We start from the raw sequence: 19,055 nt of genomic DNA on the forward strand, positions 1-19,055 counted from the left end.
GCTTTTAAAAAGTGGAATAAAGTAAACAGTTCATATGAAACAAAAGGCCAGGGATAGGTCTGGTTTCCTCAATCTTTGTCCTCAGGAGCCTGCCTCTATCTTGGCTCTGCCTCTCTCGGTGTTGTCTTTATTCTTAGTTCACCCCTCTCTGGGTAGTAGCAAAATGGCCACTAGTAGCTCCAGGATTACATCCTCTGAGCAAGCAGCCCCCAGAAAAGGAGAACTTCCCTTTCCTATGGTTCCAGCAGAAATCTCAAGATCATGTCTCAGACTGATCTGGATTGTGGGCCATACTGAGCCCTCACAGTGGCCAGATGGATAGAGTGCTTTGGTGAGCAAGGTAAAGTTATGAAACATGGGAGCTGAGGGTAAAAGGTAAGGAAAATCATCGTGCCAGAATCAAGAGAAGTGGGAGGGGAGACTGCAGTCATTCTCTGTGCCCAGAATGCTCTGCCAACTCTCCTCAGCCTCTCCTGCAAGGTCCCTCTCAGGTCCCACTTCACCCAGGAGGCCATTTTGTAGCTAGACTTCTCACTATGACCATAACTCTTACTGTACTCACTTCCTGGAGCATTCCTAGTCTCTCAAATTAAGCACTAAGGTCCTTAAAGGCACAGACCACATCTTACACATCTTTGCATCTTTGTTTTCCTCATAGCAACTGGAACTGTACTTTGCATAGTTGATGTATAATAAATTTTTGTTCTTGTGAGTGACTTTTGCTACTATTAGCATGTGGTGTGTGTGTGTGTGTCAGAGAAAGAAATGAGGTGCATAGAAAAGAAGATGTGCTTCAGCCAGGCGTGGTGGCTCACACCTGTAATCCCAACACTTTGGGAGACTGAGGCAGGCGGATCACCTGCGGTCGGGCGTTTGAGACCAGCCTGACCAACATGGAGAAACCCCATTTCTACTAAAAAATACAAAATTAGCTGGGCAAGGTGGTGCATGTCTGTAATCCCAGCTACTCAGGAGACTGAGGCAGGAGAATCACTTGAACCTGGGAGGCAGAGGTTGTGGTGAGCCAGGATCATGCCATCGCACTCCAGCCGGGGCAACAAGAGCGAAACTCTGTCTCAAAAAAAAAAAAAAAAAAAGAAGAAGAAGAAGAAGAAGAAGAAGAAGAAGAAGACGTGCCTCTCTCTGTGAAAACATATCAGCAAGCAGCCCATGGGCCTGATGGCCGCATGACTAATGCCAGTAATTGGCCATCTTGGTAGCCAGAGTTGAGGCCTCAGTTGAGGAGGTTTTGCATCCTTACCTGTTGGGCAGTAAAATCATGAAATTATAAGGTACTGGGTGTGGGTTATTTTGTAACTCTAACCTCACTTTCAGCAGGAAGGGACAAACATAAATAGGCCAAAAGGTAAGTTAGGGGAGAGAATGAAAATAATGGGGTTAGAGGGACATTTTTAGGGGAAAATAGGAACATAAATTCAGAGAAAAAGTTAAGACCGTAGACAAGGTGACAAAACTTACTTATTCGCAGTCAAAATGAAGCCCATTTTCTCTCACATTGTTCGCTTACAGCCTAATTTTACCTGTTTTCTTCTCTATAGGTGATTGAAGTGTGTGTGTGTGTGTGTGTGTGTGTGTGTGTGTGTGTTTCAATTTGGTCTCTCTCTTCCTCCGTGCCTCCCTCCCTCATGTGTACTGTCAGTGTTCTGTGATCCAGTGACCTTTCCATAGTAACTACTTCCATATGTTTATTCACATCTATTTGCAAAACAACTTTAAGGAAATTATTTTAGCTAAGGCCGTGTCATCTTGTATTTGCATTCCTCTTAAGTGAGCAGAATTCATTTGGCGTGGTTTAAACATTTTAGAGGAGGAGGAATGTGCCTGTGTTGTATATGAAGCAAGAGCTTGTGTCGTATAAACCTGATCCAAAGAAGATGTTCTGGATATTTGGGGGTTAACTTTGGGCCCCACTGAAAGAGAATGACTTGCATTCTTGACGAGTCTCTAGCAAAAGGAAACCATGGGCCATTTAATAATAGAGCCCAGATGAGATTTAGGAATCATATACACGGGGTTCTCAGACTTTAATATGCTTAAGAATCACCTGGGGTTCTGGTTCAACAGAATCCCCGGGGATTCTGATTTTGTACATCTGCAGTGGAGCCCAGATAAGCACCCCAGGTGATTCTGGATAGAGCAGCCCATACACCCTGCTTTGAGGAGCACTGACCCAGCCTAACCTCCTGTTATCGGGCAGAAAGAAACTGCAGCCATTCGTTGCAAAGTGACCTGTTGAACATCACTCCATTACAGATTGAGACTAGAACCAAAGCCTCTTGATACCCTGTCCAGAGCTTTGCCTGTCTGCCTGTCTTGTAAGAGGCATCATAGCATAGTGATTACACATATGGACTCAAGAGTCAGACTGTCTGGGTTCAAATGCCAATGTAAACACCTCTGAACCATTAGACACTCTGCAAATTACTTTTCCTCTCTAAGCCTTAGTTTCTTACTCAGTGAGGTAGGTGTAATAACACAAATTTTCAAGAGTCATTGGGAGGATTACACATGATAATACACATTAAGGACTTTGCATAATGCCTAATATATAATGAGTTCAGGTTAATGTTTAAATATGGTCATCAGTGATTATCAGCTTATTGTTCTCATTTATGGTAAATTATCTCCATGCTTGAACTATATTTACCTGTAGAGCTTTCCAAAAAGTATAAGAGCCATTTGAGATGGAATGGCAAGGCATCTCTGGGGAACAGCAGAGCTGTACAGAGACACCTTTCCCCTGCTCTAGCCACACATTTCCTCCCGTATTTCTGGCCATGGTTGGCTGATGTGGGACTCAACTACTCCCAAGTTAGAGCTGTTCCTTTGTCCTTGTGCCTGTGGTGTCTGTGAGATCTGTAGACACAGGGATGTTGGATCTGACGGTAAGCCGACAAACGTCACTTGTTGAGGGTGGGGGTGAAACCATAATGAAAGGTCAGTCATGACAACTCCTTAAGCACATAAAAAATGCCACCATGTTATAGAATGTTACTGCTGAAAGAAACCTCAGAAAACATCTTGTCTGGCACTCTCCCCTCCTCCATTAATAAGTGAGAAAAGTACCTGATTAGAGATGGAGCTGGGATAAGAGCCCAGTTAATTCTTTCCTTCCCAGAAATAAACAAACACGTGGAGCCTGCCTTATAGTATTAACAAAAGGGCCTCACAGCTCAGTCAGATTTTAATATGTAAGCACAAGTTCATAACCTTGTAATAAAGACTGGGATCAAATGTTTACGCATGAGTGTATTTTCTAATTGGACTTAAAGTGTCTTTGTTTTTGCTTCTCACCTTGGGGTATAAGAATAACCCTGCTTAGTCTAAAGGAACAATTTTGATACAATAAGAGAAAATGAACCTTTTTTCCTTTGTGTCTCATTTTATTTCTCCGGTACAAAGAACTTGTGTTCCGAGGAGTGCCTGGAGATGGCAGTTGGGATCATAATCACGTTTACTGTTCAATTACACAAGGAGCCCGTATGTCAGGGTTAACGGTGCCCTCTTAAAAACAGCAACGACCAGCCCATTAATAAAGAGCAGAGTCCTTTAATAAAGAGCACAGTCCTTGCTGAGTCCCGCTTGAGGTGGTTAACTTAGATTTATATTAACAAATGAAAAATGTAGGTATAACCTCGGTCTGATGTAAACACATACCTCTATCAGCGTTAGTTTTTCGTCTAAACCTGGGGTGCCTGGCCCAGCACTTAGAGCTCCGTGTTGAAGTCTTGCCTCTCTGGACAAAATCAAACAAGGGTTTAATCAAAGAAGTCAGGCACAAGGGGAGTACTTTTTCTGATATCTCCTCCCTCTCTTTTTCTCTGGTTGTGGGACCTGGTGTGCGTCTGCCATTGTGAGGCCACGGAAGAGACAGGAACAAAAAAGCCCTGTAAACGCACTTGGTGAGTGATGGCCGTTCGAGCTGGTTGGTATGTTGGCCTCCGCCTTTGTGAGGGGTCACCCGGGATTTGTGAAAGTCCATAAACTGCCACGTCAGGAAGAACCACTGCTATTCTCAGCAACTGATAGCTGGCAGCAGCAGCTGCCAACATTTTTTTTTTAAACTCAGGCCACATATTGCTCCTATCCTGCTGATTCCTTAAATGCTCCCCTCAGAGTGGCAGATGGTGACAGTTCTCCAGATGTTGCACCTTTCATGTTCATCTGATGTTTATACAGTGTGCCAGGGTTATTTATTCAATAGAAGCACACACCCAGCACTTGCAGACCCAGGTGCGTGCTTTGTAGACTATCTGGCAGAACAGCTCTGCGGGGCTCAGGTGGAAATGTGCACCCAGACTGCGTTCGTTGTTTTTTTCCAACCCTTATGTTTACAACCCCACTCCTTCCACATGGCAGCAACATTTGCATTTGAAGCCCAGGGTGGTTTCTGGAATTGTGGGGTATCTCTGATTCCCTTGCCCTCTTCGCTTGTGTGCCTTCAGTCTCCCAAGCCACATGAGTTCCCCAGAACATTGAAGACCTCAGTTACGAAGGCATGTTTCATTCTGACCACCAATCGAATTTTGCTAGGATTTCAGCAACTCCAGCCCCGCTGTCTCATCCCTGTTTTCTCTTCCCCTGCTGTTCACCCAGGGCAGCTCCCACCATACTGCAGAGGGTTGGGGGCCCAGAACTGGAAGATCCTTATCTGGTGGACATCTGTGCTGTTGCCTACCAGGCATACAGCCCTCCTTCTGAGAATCCTTCGTGGGCAGCTCTCTTCCTCTTCCCCCACTTGATGTTAATGGGGACTGTCTTTCATAGTGCTTCACCTTTTTGCCCACAGGACTAGGCCATTTGGCTTTCTTGTCTAGGACTTTACTAACTGGAATGAAAGGAAAAGCGTTCCTTCTTAACCATGAACTGGGAAGAGGTGCTCATGAGAGCAGCCGGCAGCCATGATTTTATACTGCAAGGAAGCCACCAATCTGCAGGAGAATTAAACTGAGCCTTAGAGAGAAGAGATGAGAGACAGAAAGGGCCTGGTGGGTTCCAAGTCCTCATTGCACTGTCCCAGGACCCTGCTGGCCACCTGCCCTTCCCTCAGCCTGGTTACTTGAGCCAATAAATTTTCCTCTTTTCCTTAAGATAATTTAAGCTGGATTTCTGTCACTTGCCATCAAGAGCCCTATCTAATGTAGTCCTCTTGACCTCTGTTATAAAGCCACTTCACTTTCCTCTGGTTCCTCAGCCACAGCTCCCCTTCCAGTCTCCAAGGGAAAGGAGGTTTGCCTTCTAAGTGTGATGGGGAGGCAGGTAGGATGTAGGGGAGACGGCTGCTGCTCCAGGGATGACCATTCTGGGAGCTCCAGCAGTAGTCTTGGGCTTCTTCCAGATTTAGAGCTCTGGCTGTAGAGAAATTCATTCCAAGGCCCCTCATGTTGCATCTCAGAGACCTCAAGCTGGGAGGAAGAGTGAGACCCCCATAGCTTTCTCTTCACCAACAAATCTGAAGTCCCATAGTGAAGCCTCCATGGTGTTGCTGACCACAGCAATAGGTATCTCAGTCTACTGTGGGACACCAGGTTAATGGAAGGGATTATCTTCTGTCCTTAGGAAGTATTCCCATAGTCACGTAGCTGCCTTTCCTTCAGTTAGAGCCTGCTAACTTGGGCATGCATGGGATATTTTTCTCAGCCCCAAATCATTATTACTGACCACTGCCTTTGTACCATAGCCATCACAGAAAAGCTGTTTTTTTGTATTTCTCTGTGTATAAACACATTATATTTTCTGTTCCACATTGCTGAGGTAGAATCTGCGGCCAGGGTCTTTTGTGAATGTCCTACCAGGTTATGGAAACACAAAGACAATTTTCAGGGATATTTAGAGTAAGGCTAAGAACAGAGGCTCTGGTGTTCAACTGTTTGGTTGGACTTCTAGATCTGTCACTTACCAGTGGTGTTCCCTGAAACAAATCACTTAACCCCTGTGTGCCTCAGTTCCCACACATGGAAACTGAGGCTAGTCACAGTACCTGTTTTATAGAGCCATTGTGAAAAGTTAAATGTTATAGAAGACATGAAGGGCTTACCATAGGTTCTACCACATTACTACTCATTTAATAAATACTAGCAATAATAATCATTGTTTCACATGGAGGCTATGAGATCTGTTTCTTATATAATGGTCTTTCTCTTTCTTCTGGGAAATGGGACTCAGCAAAATTAGTAGCAAGAAGACCAAAGGTGTGCTGGAAGAGAAACTTGCTGGGGTGACCTCTTGCTGTTAGCACTGAACAGAAAACAGTGCTGAAAACCCACTGCCCTAAGCCCTCCTGTCCAATGCAAGTATAAAGGGAGCATCCTGGAACCCCAGCTGCCCACTGTGGACAGCCGAGCCCCTGTCTACTCTCTATTTCCTCCTAAACAGGGCTGCCCTTGTGGGAGAGAGGACAAAGGTGAAGCTCGAAGGTGGGAGGAAAGTAGCCACCAGATGGAGTGAGGAAAGTCTCAAGAATGGGATACTGTGTGGGAGAAGGCTTGACGTCAGGAGTAGGAGGGGTGGGTAGAGGTTCTCTTTTGTGGATCAAAAGGACAGGAAGGAAAAGCAGCAGATGAAAGAGGAGCGTGCACTCGTGCAGATAGGAGCCGCTTCTTGAGGGAGGACAGAGCCCCTTCCATGTCTCTTTTATGGCCTGGAAGAATCCCTCCTCTTCCCACTTCTTAGTCAGATGTGTGCATCTGCAAATCTGCCAGCCCCTTGAGCTAATGTTTGTGCTAAAGGACATGATTATATCCTGGACTTAATTTATGCATTTCTTTGATTCTGATGCAGCTGTGTAAGCCATGGTTATTTTATTTACTTTTCTCTGGACTCTCCCTTTATGATTTTTGCTAGACTGCTTGTTCCTTTCTCTTGCTGCTTTTCTGAGCTTTTGATCTGTTTGCTTATGTGGGTTAGGTGGAGGAATATGAAATTCCTGCTTTTCAGCCATTTCAGCCTACCAAAACAGCAATTTCATATGGCCCAACTGAATATTTTCAAGTTAAGATTACAATCGTGAATTCCCAAGGGAGCTGGATTGTAGCCACCTGCCCGAATTCCTCACCTTCCAGAGGCGTTCTGTCTTTGGAACTGAGTGCCTGTAATCTTCTATCATCTTCCCCACCTTCTATAGATTTGAGGAAGATGGGAAGATGAGGCTAAAGACATACTTGATAGAAGAATACAGGCACTCAGACTGGCCTGGTATGGGGCCTGCTTCCCACCCATCGAGCCCAGTCCTCCACAGGCAGGTGAGAGACCAAAGACTTGGGGACGACCTGCCACTGAAGAGGAGGTTGTGGTGACAGAAAGCGAGTTAACTGTCAAGAATGGAAAATGGATGTGTGAGCTCATGCTTAGATGGCAGCCTCTATGCCAGGCACTGCTCCCAGTGCTGCCCGTGAATGTCACAACAATCCCGTGCCGTGGGTACTTGGAATGTCCCCATCTGCCATGAGGGAGCAGAGGCACAGAAAGGTAAGGCAGCTCACCCACAGTTACATAGCTAGTAGATGGCAGAACCAGGATTTGAACCCAGGTAGCCTGGCTCAGGAGTCCATCATCTCAGCCACTCCACTACAAAATGTTGTTTGACCAAACAAGAATCAACAAGTGCCCATTTGTCCTTTATTGTACACTGCTAATCTTATTATTTATCAAATATTCCTGCCCAGCCTTTTCATTTCAATGCTGTCCTGGCATTGTTGTTGGCTTGGATGAAGTAGTTTTTCTGGATAAACTCTAATATAAGTCTATCGGTAATTATCTTCTTGATGATTAATTTTCCTGGGATTTTACCACCATCTTCTTCACACTTGTGCAGCCCTTGACACTTGACAACGCAGTTTCAGGTTCATCTTCTCATTCATTCCTCACAATCCCTGTCTCCTGAAGAAGGCAGCTGAATTCACAGGGCATTGCTAAAAAGACGCCTTGACTCCCTGCTCCACCTTTAGGGGCTGCATGACTTTAGAGAGCGACCTAACCTCCCTGAGCTGTTTTCTTTGTTCCTAGATGGGGAATATTCATAGCTGGCAGGGTTGGTATCCAGCGCTGTCTGTGAACTTGTCTATCATGTAGACATAGTAGAGGCCCTTTCCCTTTTTGGTCTACTTGAGGCCTGCTATCCCATGTTAGTCCAAGTCACAGTCATTGGCATAAACTGACACCAGGTCTATAGGGTATAAAGCAAACTAACCTAGATACACATTCTTTACTCTATAGTTGGAAACTACTGTAGGTAAATGGCTGCTTTTAGAGTGTTTGATTTGCCATGTGGAGGCAATGATAGTAACTCCCCCAAGGGCTCCCTGTGAGGACTGAGGAAGGTAACGCACCGAGTACTACCAGGCCCTCTGTAAATACTCCGATAACAGAGCCATCTAGGTGTTGTAGTTGTTGTTACTGCTATTTGTTTGTTGTTACTTTTCCAACAAGCCTTTATATTCACCCTACCCAGCAGAGAAAGTTGCTAGCCCTATGGGACATTTTAAAGTTATAAACACTCTTCTGCTGTCTGTGGCTACTAAAAACATACTTTTACTAGATTTCAAGATGTTAGCATTCATTTTATCACTGGTTCCCTTCTGTTTGATGACTTTCCCAGGGAATAGTTTAGTCACGTGAAGATTTCTATATTTTATCTAGGAAAAGGTGGGGCAGAAGGTAAGTGACATTTAGGGAATGAAAGGATCATCATTCTTCTAATAGACCTGTTTCTAACATGTGTTCCCTTATCTCTAACAGATTGTAATGCTATAAACTTTTCTGTTCCATACTAAATCATGAGTTACATCAGGAAAGAAAGGGGACTTCAGCAATCCACACAGCAGCCCCATGCTGCTAGAGTCACCTAGATGTTGCCCATGTGTGATTACTGCCTATTTCAAAAGAAATTAAAATTTTTAAATTAACTATTGCAGTAATAATGGAAACATTTTAAAGCTTATGTTTACTATTTCTGGGAGAGAAGATAAACTTTTTTCCGGAGTAACATTAAACTGGCCTTGTTGAACTTACTTGCTTTCTCTCTCAGGAGCTGTCAGCCTTTCTGAGGTGCCAAGTCTGAAGCTATTCATTCCCTTGGAGCAGACCACAGGTGCCTGCAGAGAGGAGGACAGCTGCCTTTAGACTGCCCCCCAGAAAGATGCCTGATGGTGGTGTGTTACTGTCTGGGCCTCACGTGGGACCATTTGGGGCAGAGGTGTGAGAGGGGATAGGGGGTGTGAGAGGGGATAGGGTAGGGAGTGATTTTGGGCTACTACTCAGACAGACAAACAGAGAGAAAGTAGAAATGTGGCTTTCCTGCTTTCCTCCTGTCTTCTGCCCCTAGTCCAGGCTTCTCTTACCAACCTGGCACCTGAGCCCATTTCTAGGTACTGTCTCCATGTACAGATATCACTCTGTGACCTGCCACTCCACCATCTCTTTCAGGAGTTTGTTCTTAAGATACTGGTCACCTGGGGGCAGAGCGCCTTCTCCTCTGCACAGTGTTGAAATGCATTTTTGTAATCCAGTTCCCTTTTATATCCTCCAACACCATCCTTAGTTGGGATAGTCTAAGTTTTGCTGCTGCAGAAAGTTCAAGGACTTAATTCAATTAAGACCTTATTTCTTGCTGATTTTACATGTTCATTGAGGCTCAGTAAGGTTTGTGTTTCACAGATTTTCTGAAAGATCCAGGCTGATGGAGGCTCAGACAGCTCAAAGCTGCACCATCTTGAGGTCTCCACAGACACTATGGTGGGGAAAGAAGAGCTGAGCTGGAGGATCTCGTGTAAGCTTTTGGAGTATCACTTCTTACAGACTCTTGGCAAGAACTAATCACATGACTCTTCCTGACTGCTAGGGGGCTGGAAAATGAGGTGGATCCTACAGATAGTCAGTATGCAGATGATGCTTCTGCCACAACACATCCCCCCAAATTTTCAATATAATTGAGTCGATTACAGCTTTCCAATCATAAGTTAGTCTTTCTGAGGGTACTGGTTGGCAGGATAGGAGTTGTCAGTTTTCAAAGACTTCCCAGACTCAGGTTAACAAGCCTTCCTCTGTGCTCTTAGACAATGTAGTATGCATGTTGGTTATAGACCTTACCATATTGCATTAGATTTAGTTGTCAGTGTTTCTGTTTCTGTCTCTCTATGCTTCTCCATGTGTTAGCCAAACTTCTAAATCTTGAAGGCAGAAAACAGGTGTTTGGAGTTTTTTAAAGAAAAACATTGCTAATACTCAGCAGAATGGCTGGCTCTTTGGTGAGTCAGGAAGGAAGAAAGGGAGGGAGAGAATTAATGAATGAATGAATCAATCAATCAAAGCCACCTCTTAGAGTGTGTTAGTCCCAAACTAAACACATCTCTTATGGGTTGATTTTACCAGTGTAGTGGGCATCAGTCTCAGGATAAATGTTTGAGTATATAACAAATGCAACTTTAAATGTTTTTCTCTAATTCCTTTAATTTACATGTTGTGCTCCCATTCCACTAGGTGGGGGGAAGGAATTGCTGTCTGTAATTGCTGACCTGTAGTGTAATTCCAGGTCCCCCATCGCCTTTTTCCAGGGCCATGTCTAATCTGGAGGCCAAGACTATAAGGAGCTGGTATCTGTTCCCCAATGCTGTCTGTCTTGAAGGTATCTCCATGACACATTTTGTCTCATTGATCCTCCACTGTCAGTCCACAAGGTCTTGGTGGGTGCCCCCTAGTTCCTGTTTGAAAGGCTTTTGGGGTCCAGTTCACTATACCCCCAAGTCTCTTTGAACTCCATTAGGTCAAGAGAAGCCTTCTTCAGCCATTGAGGAGGGGAGCCCAGGGGACCTTGAGAGTCCATTCTGGGTTTCACCTATAGCCATGCCACATAAGCCACAGGCAGTGCAGGGCCACAGAAATCTCTGTGACCTTGTCTGACATATCACACAGCCATTTCTGCTCTAGGTATTTTGCTTTCCTGTATTTCATTCAAAGGGTGAAACATAGATTCCTTTTGTTCTATAAACCTACAAACATGTCTGAGCATTCTCTCTCTCTCTCCCAAGGCTTTGCTGTAGAGATGGCTACGGAGCAGGGCCCCTTTTCTCAGGAATGTAGAACATTTGCTTATAGTTTGTTTTCCCATTACCTCTCCTCTCCTTCTGCCCCAACTGCACTCAACACTACCCAACTCCCAACCAAGGGACATATTTCCAGTCTTGGGGACAAGAAGTCTAACTTTGCCTCTTTCAATTTTTTAAGTATCCACAAACATTAAAAACTCAATACCTAAGTTACTGGAATGGGTTATAAGGTCAGAAAAACGTGATTTTATGCATGTATGTAAAATCCATTAATATTTTGAAATATTCTGTTGCTATGCTAGTGTCACTCTCTGGGCAGTCTTCTTTTGTCCTCAGATTTAATTGAAGGCATCTTCATCTTGTCTCATACCCCGTCCACAAGTGTCTGCTGCCCTGTTGTGTGTACAGATGTGTTTGTTGGTGCCGTCAGTCCACCCCTTCTGCCTAGAGTAGACCTGCAGGTAGCTTCACACAGCACATTTGAGAGGCCTGACATAAAGCCAGGCTTCACATGGCTAGCCCAAGACCCTCTCCCCAGAGGCTGCACTTCTTTCTGGATTCTGCACCAAGGTTCAAAAACATCTTGTGCCCTCTCACAATTTGGTGTTACAGGCCTGGCTTACTTAAGCCCTAAATAAAAGGATGGAAGATTGTTCTTTCATTGTTTTCCTGGAGCATTAGGTCTGGCCCTTGTGGTTCACTCTTCTGTCCCTGCATGTTCTCAAAAGGGGAAAACATTGAGACTTCAGCATGGTCACAATAGACTGCAGTGCTGACAGCAGAGCCAGTGGACCAGGAGGAACTGATTTCTCTGTGCCTCTCACTAACACTGTAGGAAAAACTCTCCTGTCCGTGGGAACCCTGAGGGAAGACAGCCCATATAGGAAAGAGTTCAAGAGAGAACACCTGTTGGTTAAGTCAAAAATGAAAATAATGAACCTCAGACATCAAAAGGGAAAGTTGAAGCTTTAGAAACAGCTGAAGCTACAAATGGCTGTGGGAGATGAATATGATGCATCCATTAAGAACAGGACTATGCAGTCCCTGAGCTCTTAGGCTCTGCACCCCAACCACACTTCCATAATGTACATATTGGAAAAGATGCCACTGTTAAAATATGGACTTTTAAGTAGAAGTATTCATGTAAAATATTTATGTGAAATATTTATGTAAAAAATGCTCAGACATGTTTGTAGGTTTATAGAACAAAGGGAGTCTATGTTTTACCCTTTGAATGAAACGTGAAATACGTGTGTGTGCATGTGTATAGTAAACTGGTGTCTTGAGAGTATTTGAGTGTCCTATAAGAACTTATGGTGAGAATGTGGAGCACCGGTGAGGTCACCTGGCTTTGCCTCAGGTCCCTCAGAGAGTTAGTGGCTTGGCAACATCTATCCAGTCCAGTCTTGGGGCTGCCTGTCCTATGTTTCTCCTCCAAAAGTCTTTTTGCTCAGAATTTTAACTCCCTATGATGATGCAGGAGTCTTCTTAAGCTACCTCTTAAGATGCCTGCTTTTAATTAATTTGTATTAACAGAGCCCGTGTAGGGAGAAGAAAATAGAAGGCAGGATGTGGGAGAAAGAGAATATACAGTACAACCCTAGAAATAGATGCAGAAAAATAATCAATCCACCCATCATTTTAAATCTAGCCTGTCCACCCCCATGAAGACTACACACTGCCAGGAAAAGGAGAGGATCCAGCGTGTTCTTCTGTTGGTTGGTTATGCTGATGGCTGCATCCTCTGGAGTTAACAAGTCATATATATAAGTAGGGAGTTGGAAATTAGCACAACATTTCCATGTGTGAACCACTGGTTGCAGTAAAGAGACTTGGCATGTCCCCACTAGGAACAGAATGTTAGCACTGACTTACATTCGTTTAGTTCTGTACAGATTAAATTGCATTTTCACTAGCTCATTGGTATCTTCAAGATAACCTTAAGGTCACTGTAGTTATCTCCCTTTACAGAAGCGGAAACTGAGGCTGAGAGTTCAAGAATCTGTCCAAAGTTGCAAGCTTGTGAGTCCAGGCCCTTTAACTGAAGTTACTTGTTCCTTCTATGGTGCCGCAGCTGCATTGTCATGACTTCCCAGTCTTTGGGGGCTCGTGGACATTTGTCAGAGTGCTGGGAAAGCTGTGGCTCTGCTGATTAAGAGCCATGCGCCAGAGGGACAAAAGAGGGAAGAGAAAGCGCATTAACAGAGCACTTGCTGTGTTCCAGGCATGTAATAGCCTTTATCTCGTTTAATCCCTCTATTTTATTTACAACACTGCACTCTCCCAGCTCAGGGTTCCAGCCTCTGCTGTATCCCTTATAGACTTGGGTAGTATCAGACCTTTAAATCTGTGTTATTCTCTCTTCCCTGATCCTGTGTAAAGAATTTTTTGTACGTGATTTTTTGTGATTCACATGATTTCTTCTAGGATTTGCCTGCTGCCCTTTTTTTTTTTTTTTTTTTTTTTTTTTTTTTTTTTTGTCAATTTTTCTACTTGGTTGTTTGCATTTTTCCAATTGATTTTCTTATTAATTTCTTTGTTTGCTTATGTAATCCTTTGTTGGTTTTGTGTTACAAATACCTTATACTAGCTGAAGGCTTACCTTTTCACTCTGTTCATGGTATCTTTCCATTTTTTTCTTTTATTTTAAAGTTTTGGCCCTTTCACATTTAGGTATTTAACACACCTGGATTATTTTCCATGAAATCTGTAATCTAGGGATGAAATTTTATTTTGCAAACACCGTTTGCTAAGTAGTTCATCTTTGCCTCTACTGAATTTCAGTGCCATCTTTGTGGTGTATCAAGTTTCCATATGTGCGTGGAACTGTTCGTGGACCCTCTGCTTTGTTTCATTCATCTAAATGTGTCTATCCCTATGGCAATACCACCCTGTCTTAATTACTATATGTATATAATGAGTCTGTTCTTCACATTTTTCGTGATTATTCTTAACCGTATGCTCTCGCATAGGTGTCTTAGAATCAATTTGTAAAATTATACATACACATTTCACTGTGATTTTCATTGAAATTGTACTGAATTACTAGATTAATTTGTAGAGAATTGGTATTTTTACAGTACTAATGCCTGATGGAACCTGAGTTTCACCTGCCATAAGCCTATGAAGGCTGGAGCTCACTCTTAATAATGAAATGACTTCTGGCTTCTGTCTGCAAGTTTCGCCATGAATGGAAAGCTCTTTCTGAATGGCCATCCTTCACTGAATCTTGAGTTCATTACAGCAGATATTTTTCTTGATGGTGAGCTGAAGGGAGAAATGATTATTGTAGTGCAATGTGCCAAGACTTTTTTCTAGCTGAGTGATCAAATATATGTAATTAGGGAGAAGAAAGCCTGTAAGAACAGTGCAAGAGCCAACTCAGCTCTGACAACTGAGTCCCTGAGATGGCCTGAATGAAAGCGCTCACATCCACCAGGGCACAGTGAGCAGCCTGCATGGGCTGGAAACTGTCAGCAGGACAGGGATGCAAAAATAGAATAGGACAGTGCCTTCAAGCCTGCTGAGGTTGATATGCCCAGCCAATTTCATTCCAAAGATTATTACCCTTTTCTTCTGATGTCTACTTTCCTGATCCTCCCAGCTTTCCAGCCATAAGTACCTAAGACTCAAAGAAAAACAATGTAATAACGCTAATGTAAGTCCTGAATAGTAATAACGCTAATCCTTTGTTCTAGTAGCTTCCAATCCTGGTAAATGAGGATTTTTTAAAGATGAGAGCCTATTTCTTTTAATGCTTAAGATTTTCTAGAAATTAAAATAAGTGGCTTTATTATGGTAAACTACAGAAACATAATTAATATTTTTGGTTAAGGAGATAAAAATATAGTGATTGTTTGTGACCATAATCATAGTTGTTATGATGGTAAGTCATTTCTCTTTGCTTAAGAAGGAACTCTGAATTTTAGGTATTTTCATCAAACTTTTTTTTTTAGAAGTAAAGGGCAAATATTCCTAACCTTTTTAGAGTTAGAATACTTTGGTAATTTTGAAACATGCCATTTCCTATCCTCTGAAAGCACTCAATGGAATATGTTTATTTTTTAAATGGAAAATTTTAGAATCTTTTCCTATGAGATCTTGAGGATCTTTTTGGCATTCTGAGATAAACCTGTGATGTTCACGGCTGATAATCACAGCTTTAGAAAATGCATTTTATACCAAGAAGGAAAACATAGCTGGCAAACCATCAGAACTAACTGTGGTATTAAAAATGCAGATCCCTGGTACCATGCCAAGAGATTCATTAGCCACCTGTGATAATTTTCTATGCTTTTGAAGCAAGAGTCTTATTGTCTCAATTTTTTGCAAATGACCTATTTCATTTTTCCATGATAGTTACTTATTCCAAATTCACGTGCTTTTATTTTCTACTAAAACTAAAAAAGTTAGAAGATTATTTTAAAAGGATGCAGCATTTGCTTTTTAAAATCAGTTAATTTAGGGAAAAGAAAAGAATATAACCCCCCAAAATGTTGGATGTATAAATTCCAAATTCATTATTCCTTCTTGAAAAAAGAGAAAGGAATGTTAAAATTCTCATGAGTCTTTCTCATGAGAAAGGTTGGAGAAAAAGAGAATTAAATTAAAGTCAGTAAAATAATCATCCCATTTGAAACTTGTTATTTTTCATGACTTGGAAAGTATGCCCAGGAATATCTGATAACTGAAGCCTCTGAGAAGGCAATGTCCTAGCGGGAGCTGTAACTCTCTGTTGATAAGGAATCCTGTCCCTTTGGTATTGTTTGTTGGTAGTGGTGATGTTTTTTGAATTTGAGTCTTGCCCTTGACATTAGCAAAAGTACCTCTCATTTTCCCATGGATGAACACTAAGTATTGATGTAAAAAGACACATCTGTGAAAAAGTCAGTGTTAACATCCTCATACTCATTGCCATGACAAGGATATGGAATTATTTTACCAGACTAAGTTAAAATATATGTGTTGAGGGGGAGAGATGTGGGCTGGGGATATAAAAACAAGGCATCCCAACCAGATTTTCTGGGCTATGCCTTTAGTTCTCTAAAGAAAAATAATTTAAATATATAATTAAATAAGATTCATAATGCTTATAGCATGCGAATATGATCTCATGAAATTTAAACAATAGAGATAAAAGCACAAGTCCCTCTTGAGGTCTCTTTTTCTAATTTCACCCCTTTCCATATGTAACCCCTTTCATCAGTTTTGATGTAGTGTTCTACATTGTTTTGTAAGTATTCACATACAAATTTATCTGCAAAGAAATGCTTAGAAGTACATAGAGCTTTTTAAAGCATTATGACATAATATTCTGCATATTGTTCCACAGCTTGCTTCTTCCACTTAATATGTCTTAGTTATTTTCAGACAACTCTATAGACCTTTTTTAGTGACCACATAGTATTCCATATTATTAATTTAGTCATTACTTATTGATACAGGAGTTGGTCAAGAAATATCTGCAGCTAGGTGGACACGGAAGGTTTGGTTATCTCTGAGTAGCTCAAAGACATTGAATGACTGCAGGGAGTGGACATCAGAAGGAGGCCACCTTCTCCTTCCACCAGTTGACTTGGAGGTTACTTCACCTACCTATAGCTCTGCTCAGAGGGATGTCTCTGATCAAGCATTAGGCAACAGTGCCCAGGCACTTTACTGAAATATATTTAAAACTAAATTAGGAAGTTGAAATAGCTTATCTATGATGTTAAACATGTGAAAAGAGAGACCAGGCAGTTTTGTCCTTGAGAGCAAAATTCAGATGAGAAATTTGTCATTAGAACAACAGGCATAGGTAATTCAGTCTTTTAAATAAAAGAGTCATGACATCTATCTCTTTACAGTGTTGCACAGTTCTCTGGCATGGGCTCTAAAGAACTGAATAATATAGTTAGCTATTATCCTTTTCTGTCTTATGGTCTCTTTCTTTAGTCCTTAACCTTACTTGTCATGGTTCTTCTCTTAAGTTCCAGCTATTTGGGCATAAGAAGGAACTTAACATTTCTAAGACATGGTTGTTATAAAAGCAATATAATTTCAATGTCTTCTCCCACAACCACAGACCTTTTGATATAGAACTCAATAACATTGTTGCAGTATGGAAATCTTTTGTCAAATGAGATAAGCAGTAATACATAATTTGTATGAATAAAGAAACAAGAGAATTCTCAGTCTTAGTCCACACTGACATAAAATAAATATTGGGAAGTCTTATGATATAATTATATTAATCCAGATACAACTAAAAGAGATAGAATGTGTTTAAAATTACAAGTGTTATCTATCATTCAATAAAGCCCATTGGGAATATTTTTAGTGCTTATTATCCTTGTCAGTTTCTAAGACTGCTAAATAATTGTTTGCACTTTTAACATTTTGACATCCTGGAGCTCTTGTAGTTAGGCTTTCATTTCATGTGATTGTTTGGTAAACAAATGTTTTCAATGGACTAAAAATAAAGGTATACCATGTGTCTGAATTCAGCCCTCTCACATGGTTCTATTTTAGGCACATTGAAGGGTTGGGAGAAGAACAAGGAAGCCAAGATGGGTGATACAGCGCCATTGCATGGTGAGCTCAGGGTCTCTCTTCATGTCAGCCCAATATGCTAGTGTTTGGTTTGAATGTGTCCCCTCCAAAATTCAAGTGTTGCCAATAAAATAGTATTAAGAGGTGGGGTCTTTAAGATGTGATTAGACCAACAAAGCTCCTCCCCTATGAATGAGGATTAAGTGCCCTTATAAAGGGGCTCTATGGAGGGAGTTGGTTTTCTCTTGCCCTTCCTGTTAGGGATAAGGGAAATTCACAAAGTTAGGATATGGGCACAAGTTACTCACTGCATGGTAAGTGCTTGAAAGCCAGATTAATACTATATATCAATTAAAGAGAAGCTACAGTTGGTTCTGCCCTGTGAAGATGCAGCAAGAAGGCCCTCACCTGGCACTTTGACATTGACTTTCCAACATCCAGAACCATGCAGAAGTAAATTGATGTTCTTTATTAATTACCCAGTCTGAAATATTCTGTTATAGCAGCACAAAACAAACTAAAACGTATACCTAGCATAAGTTTAATGTCTATCTTCAACAGGGTTTTGGTTTTGTTTTGTTTTGTTTTGTTTTGTTTTGTTTTGTTTTGTTTTGTTTTGAGGCATGAGTTACTAACAGTTTCTTTCATATGGGATGTTTGGAATTCAGCACATTCCGTAAGGCATACTCTTGACACTAGTGCCAGAGAAACTGGGGGCTGTAGCTGGCCTTCTTGTGTCAGGCATGCCATCTTGAATCATTGGGCTACTCCCACAACTTTGTTTTGTTTAAATTATTTTTTACCATTTTAGAAGATTTTATTTAGTAGTATCAAGGTAAAGTCAAATTCGGGTAGTACCAAATTCCCTTGTGCTTAATGACTTTTTTTTTTTTTGCTTTTACTTGCCATGGCAGATTTATATAGGTCATATCCATAGTTATCTATCAGCTTTCATATATAGGCAAATACCATTTTGATGAGGAATATTCTTATATCAAAATGCTCAGAATATTTCCAAGGCCAAGCCACTAGCCCACTTGTTTTGAGTTATGTTAAGTAGAGTGAAATACCTTCTCCCTGGACCTTAGTCCGTCTCCCTTCTGTACTTCTTCTCCTGAGATGTCATTCATTGAGAGTGCTACCTACAGGTAACTTTAACAAAGCTGCCTTTCTCTTAGTGCCAGGCACTGTTTCAAGGGCTTTCCATATAGTAACTCGTTTATTCCCCCAACAACCCTATGAAGGAGGTACTTTTATCACTCATATTGAATTTATGAAGCCCAGGGAAGTCAGGTAACTTGCTCAGGCCCCCATAACTAATGAATGGCAGAACAGGACTCATAACAGTCTCCCTGGCTCTGGAGGCCTTGCTCCTAACAGCCACATGATTCTACCTCTCCTAAGTCAGCACTTCCAGCTAAGATAGTCACATCTCTCCAGATCAGCTCCCAGTTCCTCTAG

At 41.9% G+C, this 19,055-nt stretch overlaps 1 protein-coding gene across 2 annotated transcripts in view; it reads left to right on the forward strand.

Annotated features, from left to right (window-relative positions):
• Positions 1 to 19,055, forward strand: part of SCFD2 (sec1 family domain containing 2) — a 511,989-nt gene that overhangs the window by 423,584 nt on the left and 69,350 nt on the right. The window contains exon 6 of one of the 2 annotated variants that reach the window (XM_030922437.1): positions 17,574 to 17,636. The exons of the other annotated variant lie outside the window; for it this stretch is intronic. Within the exon in view, the coding sequence (XP_030778297.1) occupies positions 17,574 to 17,636 (63 nt within the window). The remainder of the gene's footprint in view (positions 1 to 17,573; positions 17,637 to 19,055) is intronic. 2 annotated transcript variants of the gene reach the window in all.

Source organism: Rhinopithecus roxellana, chromosome 2 (assembly GCF_007565055.1).
Source record: "Rhinopithecus roxellana isolate Shanxi Qingling chromosome 2, ASM756505v1, whole genome shotgun sequence".
NCBI classification, from domain to species: Eukaryota; Metazoa; Chordata; class Mammalia; order Primates; family Cercopithecidae; genus Rhinopithecus; species Rhinopithecus roxellana.